General features: G+C 34.6%; 2 protein-coding genes across 2 annotated transcripts in view; one reads left to right on the top strand and one right to left on the bottom strand.

The window, feature by feature from the left end:
* The window catches only part of LOC142337485 (peroxiredoxin-2-like), a 538029-nt gene that overhangs the window by 75468 nt on the left and 445689 nt on the right, over positions 1-16872 (top strand). The window lies entirely within an intron of this gene.
* The window catches only part of LOC142337996 (E3 ubiquitin-protein ligase UBR5-like), a 204229-nt gene that overhangs the window by 31451 nt on the left and 155906 nt on the right, over positions 1-16872 (bottom strand). The window contains exon 29 of the mRNA XM_075387630.1: positions 12538-13081. Within this exon, the coding sequence (XP_075243745.1) occupies positions 12538-13081 (544 nt within the window). The remainder of the gene's footprint in view (positions 1-12537; positions 13082-16872) is intronic.

The raw sequence follows: 16872 nt of genomic DNA on the forward strand, positions 1-16872 counted from the left end.
AGAAAGTGAGAAAAGAAAGTGAGAAAAGAAAGTGAGAAAAGAAAGTGAGAAAAAAAGTAGAAAGAAAGTGAGAAAAGAAAGTGAGGAAAAAAAGAGAAAAAGTGAGAAAAGAAAAAGAGAAAAGAAAGTGAGAAAAGAAAGTTAGAAAAGAAAAAGAGAAAAGAAAGTGAAAAAAGAAAGTGAGAAAAGAAAATGAGAAAAGAAAATGAGAAAAGAAAATGAGAAAAGAAGTTCAGAAAAGAAAGTGAGAAAAGACAATGAGGAAAAAAAGAGAAAAGAAAGTGAGAAAAGAAAAAGAGAAAAGAAAGTGAGAAAAGAAAAGAGAAAAGAAAAAGAGAAAAGAAAATGAGAAACGAAAGTGAGGAAAGAAGGTGAGAAAAGAAAGTGAGAAAAAATGAGAAAAGAAAGTGAGAAAAGAAAGTGAGAAAAGAAAGTGAGAAAAGAAAGTGAGAAAAGAAAGTGAGAAAGAAAGTGAGAAAAGAAAGTGAGAAAAGAAAGTGAGAAAAGTGAGAAAAAAAGTAAAAAGAAAGTGAGAAAAGAAAGTGAGAAACGAAAGTGAGAAAAGAAAATGAGAAACGAAAGTGAGGAAAGAAAGTGAGAAAAGAAAGTGTGAAAAAAAAGTGAGAAAAGAAAGTGAGAAAAGAAAGTGAGAAAAAAACGAAAAAAGAGTGAAAAAAGAAGAGAAAAGAAAGTGAGAAAAGAAAGTGAGGAAAGAAAGTGAGGAACAAGAGAAAAGAAAAAGAGAAAAGAAAGTGAGAAAAGAAAGTGAGAAAAGAAAAAAAGAAAAGTGAGAAAAGAAAGTGAGAAAAGAAAAGAGAAAAGAAAAAGAGAAAAGAAAATGAGAAACGAAAGTGAGAAACGAAAGTGAGAAACGAAAGTGAGAAAAGAAAGTGAGAAAAGAAAGTGAGAAAAGAAAGTGAGAAAAGAAAATGAGAAACGAAAGTGAGGAAAGAAGGTGAGAAAAGAAAGTGAGAAAAAATGAGAAAAGAAAGTGAGAAAAGAAAGTGAGAAAAGAAAGTGAGAAAAGAAAGTGAGAAAAGAAAGTGAGAAAGAAAGTGAGAAAAGAAAGTGAGAAAAGAAAGTGAGAAAAGTGAGAAAAAAAGTAAAAAGAAAGTGAGAAAAGAAAGTGAGAAACGAAAGTGAGAAAAGAAAATGAGAAACGAAAGTGAGGAAAGAAAGTGAGAAAAGAAAGTGTGAAAAAAAAGTGAGAAAAGAAAGTGAGAAAAGAAAGTGAGAAAAAAACGAAAAAAGAGTGAAAAAAGAAGAGAAAAGAAAGTGAGAAAAGAAAGTGAGGAAAGAAAGTGAGGAACAAGAGAAAAGAAAAAGAGAAAAGAAAGTGAGAAAAGAAAGTGAGAAAAGAAAAAAAGAAAAGTGAGAAAAGAAAGTGAGAAAAGAAAAGAGAAAAGAAAAAGAGAAAAGAAAATGAGAAACGAAAGTGAGAAACGAAAGTGAGAAACGAAAGTGAGAAAAGAAAGTGAGAAAAGAAAGTGAGAAAAGAAAGTGAGAAAAGAAAGTGAGAAAAGAAAGTGAGAAAAGAAAGTGAGAAAAAAAGTAGAAAGAAAGTGAGAAAAGAAAGTGGGAAAAAAAGAGAAAAGAAAGTGAGAAAAGAAAAAGAGAAAAGAAAGTGAGAAAAGAAAGTTAGAAAAGAAAAAGAGAAAAGAAAGTGAAAAAAGAAAGTGAGAAAAGAAAATGAGAAAAGAAAATGAGAAAAGAAAATGAGAAAAGAAGTTCAGAAAAGAAAGTGAGAAAAGACAATGAGGAAAAAAAGAGAAAAGAAAGTGAGAAAAGAAAAAGAGAAAAGAAAGTGAGAAAAGAAAAGAGAAAAGAAAAAGAGAAAAGAAAATGAGAAACGAAAGTGAGGAAAGAAGGTGAGAAAAGAAAGTGAGAAAAAATGAGAAAAGAAAGTGAGAAAAGAAAGTGAGAAAAGAAAGTGAGAAAAGAAAGTGAGAAAGAAAGTGAGAAAAGAAAGTGAGAAAAGAAAGTGAGAAAAGTGAGAAAAAAAGTAAAAAGAAAGTGAGAAAAGAAAGTGAGAAACGAAAGTGAGAAAAGAAAATGAGAAACGAAAGTGAGGAAAGAAAGTGAGAAAAGAAAGTGTGAAAAAAAAGTGAGAAAAGAAAGTGAGAAAAGAAAGTGAGAAAAAAACGAAAAAAGAGTGAAAAAAGAAGAGAAAAGAAAGTGAGAAAAGAAAGTGAGGAATGAAAGTGAGGAACAAGAGAAAAGAAAAAGAGAAAAGAAAGTGAGAAAAGAAAGTGAGAAAAGAAAGTGAGGAAAGAAAAAGAGAAAAGAAAGTGGAGGAAGAAAGTGAGGGAAATAAAGAGGAAAAACAGTGAGAAAAGAAAAGGAGAAAAGAAAGTGAGAAAAAAAAGTGAGAAAAAAAAAGTGAGAAAAGAAAGTGAGAAAAGAAAGTGAGAAAAGAAAGTGAGAAAAGAAAGTGAGAAAAGAAAGTGAGAAAAAGGTAGGAAAAAAATGAGAAAAGAAAATGAGAAAAGAAAGAGTAAATTGAGAAAATAAAGTGAGCGAAGAAAATGAGAGAAAGTGAGAAAGGAAAGTGAGAAAAGTGAGAAAAAAGGGAGAAAAGAAAGTGAGAAAAGAAAGTGAGAAAAGAAAGTGAGAAAAGAAAGTGAGAAAAGAAAATGAGAAAAGAAAGTGAGAAAAAAACGAGACAAGAAAAAGAGAAAAGAAAGTGAGAAAAGAAAGTGAGAAAAGAAAGTGAGAAAAGAAAGTGAGAAAAGAAAGTGAGAAAGAAAGTGAGAAAAGAAAGTGAGAAAAGAAAGTGAGAAAAGAAAGTGAGAAAAAAAGTAGAAAGAAAGTGAGAAAAGAAAGTCAGAAACGAAAGTGAGAAAAGAAAATGAGAAACGAAAGTGAGGAAAGAAAGTGAGAAAAGAAAGTGTGAAAAAAAAAGTGAGAAAAGAAAGTGAGAAAAAAACGAAAAAAGAGAGTGAAAAAAGAAGAGAAAAGAAAGTGAGAAAAGAAAGTGAGGAAAGAAAGTGAGGAACAAGAGAAAAGAAAAAGATAAAAGAAAGTGAGAAAAGAAAGTGAGAAAAGAAAAAAAGAAAAGTGAGAAAAGGAAGTGAGCAAAAAAAGTGAGAAAAGAAAGTGAGAAAAGAAAGTGAGAAAAGAAAGTGAGGAAAGAAAAAGAGAAAAGAAAGTGGAGGAAGAAAGTGAGGGAAATAAAGAGGAAAAACAGTGAGAAAAGAAAAGGAGAAAAGAAAGTGAGAAAAGAAAGTGAGAAAAAAAGTGAGAAAAAAAAGTGAGAAAAGAAAGTGAGAAAAGAAAGTGAGAAAAGAAAGTGAGAAAAGAAAGTGAGAAAAGAAAGTGAGAAAAGAAAGTGAGAAAAAGGTAGGAAAAAAATGAGAAAAGAAAATGAGAAAAGAAAGAGTAAATTGAGAAAATAAAGTGAGCGAAGAAAATGAGAGAAAGTGAGAAAGGAAAGTGAGAAAAGTGAGAAAAAAGGGAGAAAAGAAAGTGAGAAAAGAAAATGAGAAAAGAAAGTGAGAAAAAAACGAGACAAGAAAAAGAGAAAAGAAAGTGAGAAAAGAGAGAAAAGAAAAAGAGAAAAATAGAGAAAAGAAAAAGAGAAGAGAACAAGAGAAAAGAAAGTGAGAAAAGAATGTGAGAAAAGAAAGTGAGAAAAGAAAGTGAGAAAAGAAAGTGAGAAAAGAAAGTGAGAAAAGAAAGTGAGAAAAGAAAGTGAGAAAAGAAAGTGAGGAAAAAAAGAGAAAAGAAAGTGAGAAAACAAAAAGAGAAAAGAAAGTGAGAAAAGAAAGTGAGAAAAGAAAGTGAGCAAAAAAAGTGAGCAAAAAAAAGAGAAAAGAAAGTGAGAAAAGAAAGTGAGACAAGAAAGTGAGAAAAGGAACGGAGAAAAGAAAAGGAGAAAAGAAAGTGAGAAAAGAAAGTGAGAAAAGAAAGTGAGAAAAGAAAGTGAGGAAAAAAAGAAAAGAAAAATTGAGAAAAGAAATAAAGAAATAAAAGTGAGAAAAGAAAGTGAGAAAAGAAAGTGAGAAAAGAAAGTGAGAAAAGAAAGTGAGAAAAGAAAGTGAGAAAAGAAAGTGAGAAAAGAAAGTGAGAAAAGAAAGTGAGAAAAGAAAGTGAGAACAGAAAGTGAGAAAAGAAAGTGAGAAAAGAAAGTGAGAAAAAAGGGAGGAAAAAAATGAGAAAAGAAAATGAGAAAAGAAAGAGAGAAAAGAAAGAGAGACAAGAAAGTGAGAAAAGAAAGTGAGAAAAGAAAGCGAGAAAAGAAAGTGAGAAAATAAAGTGAGAAAAAAAAGTGAGAAAAGAAAGTGATAAAAGTGAGTGAGAAAAGAAAGTGAGAAAAGAAAGTGAGAAAAGAAAGTGAGAAAAGAAAGAGAGAAAGTGAGAGAAGAAAGTGAGAGAAGAAAGTGAGAAAAGAAAGTGACAAAAGAAAGTGAGAAAAGTGAGAAAAGAAAGTGAGAAAAGTAAGTGAGAAAAGAAAGTGAGAAAAGAAAGTGAGAAAAAAAGTGAGAAAAGTGCAAAAAAAAGTGAGAAAAAAAAGTGAGAAAAAAGTGAAGTGAGAAAAGAAAGAGAGAAAGTGAGAGAAGAAAGTGAGAGAAGAAAGTGAGAAAAGAAAGTGACAAAAGAAATTGAGAAAAGTGAGAAAAGTGCGAAAAAAAGTGAGAAAAGAAAGTGAGAAAAAAGTGAGAAAAGTAAGTGAGAAAAAAAGTGAGAAAAGAAAGTAAGCAAAGAAAGTGAGAAAAGAAAGTGAGAAAAGAAAGTGACAAAAGAAAGTGACAAAAAAAGTGAGAAAAGTGCGAAAAAAAGTGAGAAAAAAGTGAAGTGAGAAAAGAAAGTGCGAAAAGAAAGTGAGAAAAGAAAGTGAGAAAAGAAAGTGAGAAAAGAAAGCGAGAAAAGAAAGTGAGAAAAGAAAGTGAGAAAAGAAAGTGATAAAAGTGAGTGAGAAAAGAAAGTGAGAAAAGAAAGTGAGAAAAGAAAGAGAGAAAGTGAATGAAGAAAGTGAGAAAAGAAAGTGAGAAAAGAAAGTGACAAAAGAAATTGAGAAAAGTGCGAAAAAAAGTGAGAAAAGTGCGAAAAAAAGTGAGAAAAGAAAGTGAGAAAAAAGTGAGAAAAGTAAGTGAGAAAACAAGTGCGAAAAGAAAGTGAGAAAAGAAAGTGAGAAAAGAAAGTGAGAAAAAAAGTGAAAAGAAAGTGAGAAAAGAAAGTGAGAAAAGAGTGAGAAAAGAAAGTGAGAAAGTGAGAGAAGAAAGTGAGAAAAGAAAGTGAGAAAAGAAAGTGACAAAAAAAGTGAGAAAAGTGCGAAAAAAAGTGAGAAAAGAGAGTGAGAAAAAAGTGAGAAAAGTAAGTGAGAAAAAAAAGTGAGAAAAGAAAGTGAGAAAAGAAAGTGAGAAAAGAAAGTGAGAAAAGCAAGTGAGAAAAGAAAGTGATAAAAGTGAGTGAGAAAAGAAAGTGAGAAAAGAAAGTGAGAAAAGAAAGAGAGAAAGTGAATGAAGAAAGTGAGAAAAGAAAGTGAGAAAAGAAAGTGACAAAAGAAATTGAGAAAAGTGCGAAAAAAAGTGAGAAAAGTGCGAAAAAAAGTGAGAAAAGAAAGTGAGAAAAAAGTGAGAAAAGTAAGTGAGAAAACAAGTGCGAAAAGAAAGTGAGAAAAGAAAGTGAGAAAAGAAAGTGAGAAAAGAAAGTGAGAAAAAAAGTGAAAAGAAAGTGAGAAAAGAAAGTGAGAAAAGAGTGAGAAAAGAAAGTGAGAAAGTGAGAGAAGAAAGTGAGAAAAGAAAGTGAGAAAAGAAAGTGACAAAAAAAGTGAGAAAAGTGCGAAAAAAAGTGAGAAAAGAGAGTGAGAAAAAAGTGAGAAAAGTAAGTGAGAAAAAAAAGTGAGAAAAGAAAGTGAGAAAAGAAAGTGAGAAAAGAAAGTGAGAAAAGCAAGTGAGAAAAGAAAGTGATAAAAGTGAGTGAGAAAAGAAAGTGAGAAAAGAAAGTGAGAAAAGAAAGAGAGAAAGTGAATGAAGAAAGTGAGAAAAGAAAGTGAGAAAAGAAAGTGACAAAAGAAATTGAGAAAAGTGCTAAAAAAAGTGAGAAAAGTGCGAAAAAAAGTGAGAAAAGAAAGTGAGAAAAAAGTGAGAAAAGTAAGTGAGAAAACAAGTGCGAAAAGAAAGTGAGAAAAGAAAGTGAGAAAAGAAAGTGAGAAAAAAAGTGAGAAAAGAAAGTGAGAAAAGAAAGTGAGAAAAGAGTGAGAAAAGAAAGTGAGAAAAGAAAGTGACAAAAAAAGTGAGAAAAGTGCGAAAAAAAGTGAGAAAAAAGTGAAGTGAGAAAAGAAAGTGAGAAAAGAAAGTGAGAAAAGAAAGTGAGAAAAGAAAGCGAGAAAAGAAAGTGAGAAAAGAAAGTGAGAAAAGAAAGTGATAAAAGTGAGTGAGAAAAGAAAGTGAGAAAAGAAAGTGAGAAAAGAAAGAGAGAAAGTGAGAGAAGAAAGTGAGAAAAGAAAGTGAGAAAAGAAAGTGACAAAAGAAAGTGAGAAAAGTGCGAAAAAAGTGAGAAAAGAGAGTGAGAAAAAAGTGAGAAAAGTAAGTGAGAAAAAAAAGTGAGAAAAGAAAGTGAGAGAAGAAAGTGAGAAAAGAAAGTGAGAAAAGAAAGTGAGAAAAGAAAGTGATAAAAGTGAGTGAGAAAAGAAAGTGAGAAAAGAAAGTGAGAAAAGAAAGTGACAAAAGAAATTGAGAAAAGTGCGAAAAAAAGTGAGAAAAGTGCGAAAAAAAGTGAGAAAAGAAAGTGAGAAAAAAGTGAGAAAAGTAAGTGAGAAAACAAGTGCGAAAAGAAAGTGAGAAAAAAAGTGAGAAAAGAAATTGAGAAAAGAAAGTGAGAAAAGAGTGAGAAAAGAAAGTGAGAAAAGAAAGTGAGAAAAGAAAGCGAGAAAAGAAAGTGAGAAAAGAAAGTGATAAAAGAGAGTGAGAAAAGAAAGAGAGAAAGTGAGAGAAGAAAGTGAGAAAAAAAGTGAGAAAATAAAGTGAGAAAAGAAAGTGAGAAAAGAAAGCGAGAAAAGAAAGTGAGAAAAGAAAGTGAGAAAAGAAAGTGAGAAAAGAAAGTGATAAAAGTGAGTGAGAAAAGAAAGTGAGAAAAGAAAGAGAGAAAGTGAGAGAAGAAAGTGAGAAAAGAAAGTGAGAAAAGAAAGTGACAAAAGAAAGTGAGAAAAGTGCGAAAAAAGTGAGAAAAAAGTGAAGTGAGAAAAGAAAGTGAGAAAAGAAAGTGAGAAAAGAAAGTGAGAAAAGAAAGCGAGAAAACAAAGAGAGAAAAGAAAGTGAGAAAAGAAAGTGATAAAAAAGGGTGAGAAAAGAAAGTGAGAAAAGAAAGTGAGAAAAGAAAGTGAGAAAAGAAAGAGAGAAAGTGAGAAAAGAAAGTGACAAAAGAAAGTGAGAAAAGTGCGAAAAAAGTGAGAAAAGAGAGTGAGAAAAAAGTGAGAAAAGTAAGTGAGAAAAAAAAGTGAGAAAAGAAAGTGAGAAAAGAAAGTGAGAAAATAAAGTGATAAAAGTGAGTGAGAAAAGAAAGTGAGAAAAGAAAGAGAGAAAGTGAGAGAAGGAAGTGAGAAAAGAAAGTGAGAAAAGAAAGTGACAAAAGAAAGTGAGAAAAGTGCGAAAAAAAGTGAGAAAAGAAAGTGAGAAAAGTAAGTGAGAAAAAAAAGTGAGAAAAGAAAGTGAGAAAAGAAAGTGAGAAAAGAAAGTGAGAAAAGAAAGTGAGAAAAGAAAGTGAGAAAAGAAAGTGAGAAAAGAAAGTGCGAAAAGAAAGTGAGAAAAGAAAGTGCGAAAAGAAAGTGCGAAAAGAAAGTGAGAAAGAAAGTGAGAAAAGAAAGTGAGAAAAGAAAGTGAGGAAAGAGAGAAAAGAAAGTGAGAAAAGAAAGTGAGAAAAGAAAGTGAGAAAAGAAAGTGAGAAAAGAAATTGAGAAAAGAAATTGAGAAAAGAAAGTGAGAAGAGAAAAAGAGAAAAACATAACCGACTAACGTCGGGCGAATTGCTCTCAAACGACCGGCGAGCGGTTGGCTTCGTCAGTAGCTAGCCACGGGGAGGGGGGGGGTGCACTGGGGGCTGATTGGGGGGGGGGCAACAGCGCGGTGGGGATGGGGGTCAACGGGGGGGGGGGGGTTTCTCATCAACCTCTCAGAACCGCCCTTCACACCATAAGTATAAGTATAAGTCTCCAAAACAGTTTGAGCTGAAACAGACCTGAAAGGCTCTAAGAGCACTTAATGCCCACTGGGCGCTACCTGTTTATCCCGTTTTTGAGGACGAAAAGTCAAAAGCGTCAGACGAAAAATCGGTCAAGCGAAAAATCGCATAAAAAAAGACCAACAGGACTAATATAATTGCTACAAACTTCGATTGAGAGCAATTAATAAAAAGAGAAAACAAAGCGAGAAAAGGAAATGAGAAAATAAAGTGAGAAAAGAAAGTGAGAAAAGAAATTGAGAAAAGAAAGTGGGAAAAGAAAGTGAGAAAAGAAATTGAGAAAAGAAAGTGAGAAAAGAAAGTGAGAAAAGAAAGTGAGAAAAGAAAGTGAGAAAAGAAAGAGAGAAAGTGAGAAAAGAAAGTGACAAAAGAAAGTGTGAAAAAAAAAGTGAGAAAAGAAAGTGAGAAAAAAACGAAAAAAGAGTGAAAAAAGAAGAGAAAAGAAAGTGAGAAAAGAAAGTGAGGAAAGAAAGTGAGGAACAAGAGAAAAGAAAAAGAGAAAAGAAAGTGAGAAAAGAAAGTGAGAAAAGAAAAAAAGAAAAGTGAGAAAAGGAAGTGAGCAAAAAAAGTGAGAAAAGAGAGTGAGAAAAAAGTGAGAAAAGTAAGTGAGAAAAAAAGTGAGAAAAGAAAGTGAGAAAAGAAAGTGAGAAAATAAAGTGATAAAAGTGAGTGAGAAAAGAAAGTGAGAAAAGAAAGAGAGAAAGTGAGAGAAGGAAGTGAGAAAAGAAAGTGAGAAAAGAAAATGACAAAAGAAAGTGAGAAAAGTGCGAAAAAAAGTGAGAAAAGAAAGTGAGAAAAGTAAGTGAGAAAAAAAGTGAGAAAAAAAGTGAGAAAAGAAAGTGAGAAAAGAAAGTGAGAAAAGAAAGTGAGAAAAGAAAGTGAGAAAAGAAAGTGAGAAAAGAAAGTGAGAAAAGAAAGTGCGAAAAGAAAGTGAGAAAAGAAAGTGCGAAAAGAAAGTGCGAAAAGAAAGTGAGAAAGAAAGTGAGAAAAGAAAGTGAGAAAAGAAAGTGAGGAAAGAGAGAAAAGAAAGTGAGAAAAGAAAGTGAGAAAAGAAAGTGAGAAAAGAAAGTGAGAAAAGAAATTGAGAAAAGAAATTGAGAAAAGAAAGTGAGAAGAGAAAAAGAGAAAAACATAACCGACTAACGTCGGGCGAATTGCTCTCAAACGACCGGCGAGCGGTTGGCTTCGTCAGTAGCTAGCCACGGGGAGGGGGGGTGCACTGGGGGCTGATTGGGGGGGCAACAGCGCGGTGGGGATGGGGGTCAACGGGGGGGGGGGGGGTTTCTCATCAACCTCTCAGAACCGCCCTTCACACCATAAGTATAAGTATAAGTCTCCAAAACAGTTTGAGCTGAAACAGACCTGAAAGGCTCTAAGAGCACTTAATGCCCACTGGGCGCTACCTGTTTATCCCGTTTTTGAGGACGAAAAGTCAAAAGCGTCAGACGAAAAATCGGTCAAGCGAAAAATCGCATAAAAAAAGACCAACAGGACTAATATAATTGCTACAAACTTCGATTGAGAGCAATTAATAAAAAGAGAAAACAAAGCGAGAAAAGGAAATGAGAAAATAAAGTGAGAAAAGAAAGTGAGAAAAGAAATTGAGAAAAGAAAGTGGGAAAAGAAAGTAAGAAAAGAAAGTGAGAAAAGAAAGTGAGAAAAAAAGTGAGCAGAGAAGGTGAGAAGATAAAGTGAGAAAAGAAAGTGAGAGAAAGTGAGAAAAGAAAGTGAGAAAAGAAAAAGAAAGTGAGAAAATAAATAGGGGAAAGTGAGCAAAAGTTGCTCTCAATCTATCTATTTCGGGACACTTTCTTAAGGGCCTAAGCAACTTTTTGAGTTTCTTTCTGTCAGACTCCTTGGCTTTTCGTTTTATAGACAGAATAATTTAATGCCGTCTGCAACCACTCAACAGCAACCATAAATTATTGCTCAAATTTTTCGATCTCAGCTTTAAAGCTTTGCTGCAGGCCTTTGATTGGTAAAGCAGTCATTTCTGAAAGTTATCTTTAACGACGAAAAGCGAAGAACGTTTTAGCCAAGAAAAGCGAAAAGTTTTAGCGAAGAAAAGTCAGGAGGATAATTGTATTGCAGGATAAGAGTCTGAGAGAATGAAAAAAAAATCTGAACAAAACCTCACAAAACATTAGACCAGTTCAGACCTGCCCGCCCTAATTATTTTTAATCACCAATGGATGCTTACCAAATCGTTGGCCATCTGGGATATGCAAAAAGGAATGATATGTAAAAAGAACAATCATTATTGCATTAAAGCAACTCAATGTAACGGTTAACCTCAGTTAAAGGTCAACAGCTCAAGGTCTCACACGCGTGCACGCAAACACACATACATGCACACAAACACACGCGCGCGCGCTCAAACAGTTTCACACACAATCCCACAAGGATAAAATTCAGTGGTTGTACTCCAAGCCATGGTTAACGTCAGTTAAATTTTATCACTTGAAGGTCACAAACACACACACACAAACACAGTCACATAGACGTAAGCGTTCAAGTTAAAAGAACGTTCGAAAAGAAATCGAACGTTTGAAAAGCAAGCCAACGTTTGAAAACGAATTGAACGTCCCAAAACCGAAAAGAGCAAAATGGTCATTTGAATGCCTACGTGCACACACACGCACACACACACACACACACACACACACACACACACACACACACACACACGTACACACTTACGCATGCACGCTCACGGACACACGCACGCACACACATAAAACCAAGTCACAGAAGACGCTGCATGTTTAAGGACCGTTAATAAATGTGAAGATTGGCGCTTAAACATGGTGGTATAGGATGCATGCATTACGCTAGGCTGCATGTTTAAGGGACGCTAAAACATGTGAAGATAGGCGCTTAAACATGGTGGTATAGCATTCGAGTTAGAATTAATATATAGATTTTATTGAGTGAGGTAAATCACGTATGATCAAAATCTAATCACGCAAATAACCTAAAAAATTTTGCTAAAGCGAGTGAGAAATGACGTCACGCGCGCAAATGCCGTTAGTGAGAGCAAGGAGTCATTCAGAAAATTTGACTTTTTCAGCTTTGCTTTGTGAACAAATGTAAATGGAAAAAAGAGCGTCAGACGACGAAACAAAAAAAACCAGGAGCACCGCAATATAGCTACGCTCAGCTTACAGCTTCGCAGCTATAATAATCGTCACAAAAATGAAGAATTGAATATAGCTGGCAGATTGCCAGAAAATAGCCGCATTAGATTCGTAGATCGGCAGTCTAAAAAAAACAGAAAGACAGACTAAAAAATTCGTCTTTTCATTGAAGGCTGATCTGTTATATTTGTGATTAAAAATCTGTATAAGGTACTGCTGCCTCTATTAGCTGATCTCAAATAACCTTCATTTAGAGTGACACTCATTTGACCTTATCTCTTTGAATTAAAGTAAATAAAAGTCAATTTCAAAGTGAGGAAGTCATTTTTGAGAGTGAGGTAAGTCAAGTGTGACCAAAAATTTAATCACGCGCATGAACAAAAAAACTCGTTCCACTAAGAGCGAAAAATGACGTCACACATGCAAATCAGTTGAAATTGCATGAACGAATGAACAAAAAGTGGCTGTGACGTCATATGGTCGTAACAAAAACCATGACGACGAAATAAAAAAACCAAGAGAAGGCCAATAATAGCCCCAGCTATCGCTGTGCGGCTATTAAAAAAACATAGCAGGACAAATCCTGACACACAATTCAAAGAATTTTCATTGACTAAACAGAAAACTAGACCAAGAACGGACTATGAATGGTTCGGGAAAACCATTTCGAAAAAAAATCCAATCCAAAGAATCGAAAACACTGTAAAAATCAAAGTGAAATTGCCGCATGTGAACAAAAAACCACTAGCGAGAAAGCGAATTTTTGTTCAAACACCGTTCTCTCACTCTACTTTAAATTTAGAGCGAAAAAATTTCACGCCGCAAAACCACTCGTTTTTTCGCTCCACTTCCTGTTCCGGCGTGACCAAAATCATTACTCCAATTTGACTTCAAAAATCATGAAAATGTGTGAACAGATCTTTAAAAAAAGACAGCGCCCCAATACAATTCAAATTCTTTGAATTGTAAAAAACCAAGAGCACCGTAATATAGCTACGCTCAACTTACAGCTTCGCAGCTATAAAAAAGACACACGTTTACAATAATTGCCTCTCATTCGAGAGCAACTAAAAATAGGAATTTGTGCACTCACTGAATGTCTGTTAAATTTCAACCCCTGTGGATTCTTTTGAGCCTACTAAATAATTATTTGGATTCCTTTCACGACCAATCTCGTCTCAATATTCTTTCAATGCATTAACAAAGCCTGGACATCACTTACAGGCCAAGTCTCCCGCAGAGTCTATCGTAGTCCTTGTTGAGTCCAAAATTGGACTATGAGGAGCACTGATGTCAGATGGATCTCCATCAACTCTCGAGCTAAGAGGCGGACGCGGAGGAGGGGAAGTCGCTCTGGAGTCCCGACCACCACCCACGCCAGCTGAACTGGTTAGTGCATTCGGTCCAGAGGATGACGAGCGATTGCCTGGAACATTTGAGCCTCCTTGGGTATTAGAATGGTGTCCTCCAGCAGGATGGGAACTGTTCAACGGGTGCTGATGTTGTGAATGGTGATGATGATGGTGGTGCGGGTGGTGATGACGGGAATGATGGTGATGATGTTGCTCCTCGCCCCCACTCGGCACGTCGAGGTCATCGTCGTCATCATCATCGTCATCTTCATCTTCCTCTTCTTCGTCTTCGCTGTTGTCCTCTTCATTGTCAACCACTCCTCCATTGTCACTCTCTTCGTCATCCTCCTCTTCCTCTTCCTCCTCCATCATGTCCACTTCAAATGTGACGTCATCTTCACCCACCACCCCACCCTGTTAAGTTAGTTATTAACATAAAACATTTAAGATCAACGAAATGCGATACAAACGTAAACACACCCGGCAGATTGCCAGAACATAGCCACCATTGATTCCCATAACACCGCTTGGAATTGAAGGAACAGAAAAACAAGGATAAAAACTGATTGTACAAAAACCTTAAGTGCGAACTATTCTGATTGGACTTCGTAGTTATGCATACTCCTGTTTCTTTATGAGAGGATGCAGGTGCTAGTATCATTACCAATTTCTATTTTGATTTCATTCTTCGATACTGATTCTGCTCACTTTAGATTGATTTGCTGAGCAAATGCTGTTTAAAAGCACTTTGAGCAGAATGAGCGAAGAATGAAACTATTCTAGACAAGTCAAAAAGGTCAAAATGTTGAACAATCTGCGAACTAAGGTAAAGCTTAACAAATTTTTGTCAGAGGCAATCAAAAACATAGCAGGACAAGTCCTGAATACAATTCAAAGAATTTTCATTGACTAACAGAAAACTAGATCTAGAACTGACAATGAGTGAATTGGGAAAACCAATTCTAAAAAAATCAGACAAAAAACAGAAAATCAATGTCAAAATGCCGCATGTGGACAAAAAACCACTAGCGAAGAAAGGAAATTTGGTTCAAACAAAAAACTAGGCCTAGAAAGAACTATGAATGGAGTGGGAAAACCATTTAGAAAAAAAATCGGATCCAATAAATCGAAAAAAACAGTGAAAATCAAAATGAAATTGCCGCATGTGAACAGAAAACAACTAGCGAGAAAGCGATTTTTTGTTCAAACACCGTTTTCTCACTCGACTTTAAAATTAGAGCGAGAAAATTTTACGTCGCAAAACCCCTCGCTTTTTGGCTCCACTTCCTGTTTCGGCGTGACCAAAATCACTACTCTAATTTGACTGCAAAAATCATTAAATGTGTGAATAGATCTTAAAAAAAACATAGCCGGAAGAATTCCGGAAACGACTCGGAGAAAACTGCCCATAATTATGACTAAACAACTAGAACGACTATTGTGAAGCCCCAATACTATAAGACAGCGCCCCAATACAATTCAAACTCTTTGAATTGTAAAAAGCACGACAAGTCCTGCCGCAATTCAAAGAATTTTCATCGATCAAACAAAAGCACAAGACCTTGAATGGGCTATGAAAGGATTCGGAAAACCATTGTCAATATGCCACAAATTTTGTCCAAACACCATTTTCTTACTCTGCTTTAGAATGCGCCTTTTTGCTCCACTTACTGTTCCGGCGTGACCAAAATCATCACTTCAATTTGACTTCAAAAATCATCGAAAATTGAGAACAGATTTAAAAATATTAGCCGAAGAATTCGATTCCGACGAAAACGATTCAAGATATCTTCACCAAAAAACAGCCTAGCGAATAAAAAATTCCTGATGGCAGTCAGCATCAAAGAAGGAAGAAGACCATTTTATTGAAAAAAAATTAATTAAATTAATTTGACCAAAAACAAACAAAAACAAAATTTGTACAAGTACAAGTACAAAAGAACAATATTTCAGATAATCGAGACAACTCAATTGCTCACAGAAATTCGGACAAGCCAAAATAAGCACAAAAACAACACTAATTTTGAAACAAATCGAAAAACTAAGAAATTAAGAGAAATTTTTAATTTTTCACAATTTCTGTCAAAATTCAAAGCAAAAAATAACTATTACTAAAGAGCCTGCTAAAAATGCTATTTAAATTGCAATAGAAACCGCAAACAATCATTAGGCTATAGTCAGTTGAAAGTAAAAGCAATAAAACACAATTATGTGTCCAAAATCGCTAAAAATTTCCTTAAAACCGGAGAATTGGTTAAAAATCCTTCAAATTAGCGTAAAACTCCTTTTACTGACCAAACATTTCAAACGCACTGTTTCAAAAGAAGGTATGAATAAAAAACCACTCTCTATTTTCGCCACTCCTCAAATTTGTTCACTGAAACAACTTTTTCGTACCATATTCACTCCATGAACTTCCGGTTTTCTTTTCCGCTCACAGAAAACCATAAAGACTCTTCGAGTCTTGAAGAAGACAGCGCCTTAAAACAATTCAAATTCTTTGAAGTGCAAAAAAATAGAAGTGCTAGAATGGCCGGCTGAGATGATGACGTAATTACTAGTTCACTGATTTCATTTTCCATTGCCATAACAAACATAACCGACTATCGTCGGGCGAATTGCTCTCAAACGACCGGCGAGTGGTTGGCTTCGTCAGCAGCTAGCCACGGTTTATTGAGGCTAACTTTACATTAAAGGGGCGTAAGGTGAGCGCACGGGGGTCCAAAAGCGGATTGAGGGACTGATGTGGGAGCGGTGGGTGGGTGGGGGTGTAGGAACAGTTTCTAAGAACCGCCCTTCACACCATAAGTATAAGTCTCCAAAACAGTTTCAGTTAATCGCATACTTGAAGACTAGTGGGCTTAACGGCTCTAACAGAATTTTATGCAAACTTTGCGCTAACTCTTTATCCAGTTTCCGAAGACAAAATTCAGACGAAAAGTCGGCCAAGCGAAAAACTGCATAAAAGAGACAAGCAGAATTAAAATATTTGCTAAAAACTGCTTTTGAGAACAATTAACAATGATTTCCTGAAAAACGCCTGTTCAGTCATTTATGATTAAAACATTTCTACTATAACTCATTGTTAATGCTGATAAGAAATGATGACATTACGTCACATAACGGCAGCTGAAGTGTGGCATCGACAAAAACAGAGAGAAAGAGAGTGAGAGAAAGAGATAAAACGTGAACGAGAAAGAGAAGGATAGAAACCCTAGCCGCCAGAAAGAGATAGAAATATATTCATTGATGGAATTCGACTCTACAACTTCCAGTTTTCCAGCCTTGTTAGTAAATAAATCATTAAGAAAACTAACGGCAAAATGATGAACGTTTTCAGCTTCGCAGTAAAAAAAAAGTTCAATGCCATTTCTTGTCTCGAATGTTTTGTCAAGTAACCCATCTCCAAGACTTAAATAGTTTCGTTGGCAAGTAATGGTCGCTAAACGCAGAAAAAGCACAGTAAATGTTTAAAAATTGGAAACAAGTGGAAATTTTAAAAATCAAGATATTAATATCTTAAGAACCATATCATTGTCTCAAGAGACTATGCGGTATCCCAGTTTCAAGCCTGAAATAGTTTCACTGGCTCATAAATATCCATACAATTGGAACATTAACTCTTAAAAACTATTCATCGGCATATCATTAAACCTTGGAAGAGGTCCCAGGGTCCCTGGTGCCGGAGAAAATTCAAAAACAGGAAAAATGCAAATATTAAAAATTGCTTAAATTCATGATATTAAAATCTTGAAAAACACTCCATTACAACTAAAAACTATACAGTAACATATTATCAAACCCTAGAGAACCCGTGGCTCTTGAGGATAGAGTAGCCTAAAAAATAGCGAATTTTTATTTAAAAAAATTGCAAAAACTTGTGACATTAAAAAGTTGAAAAACTATTCCAGGGCCAATAAGAACTTTTCAGTAACTTATTATCAAATCCCTTAGGACGCTTTCTGCCCACTGGGTCTGCAAAGACCTGAATGATGACAATACATGTCAAAAAGTATGAAAATTGCAAGATATTTTTTAAAAAAAATGCTAAAATTCGTGATGTTTAAATCTTGAAAAACTTGCTATTACATCTAGAAAATATGTAATAACCTATTTTCATACCCTATAGGAGGTTCCTTGGCTCTTAGAAGAGGTTGCTTGACACCTAGGCCTGATAAAAGAGCGACAGGACTAATATAATTGCT

Source organism: Convolutriloba macropyga, chromosome 4, assembly GCF_964194025.1.
Source record: "Convolutriloba macropyga chromosome 4, txConMacr16.3, whole genome shotgun sequence".
NCBI classification, from domain to species: domain Eukaryota; kingdom Metazoa; phylum Xenacoelomorpha; order Acoela; family Convolutidae; genus Convolutriloba; species Convolutriloba macropyga.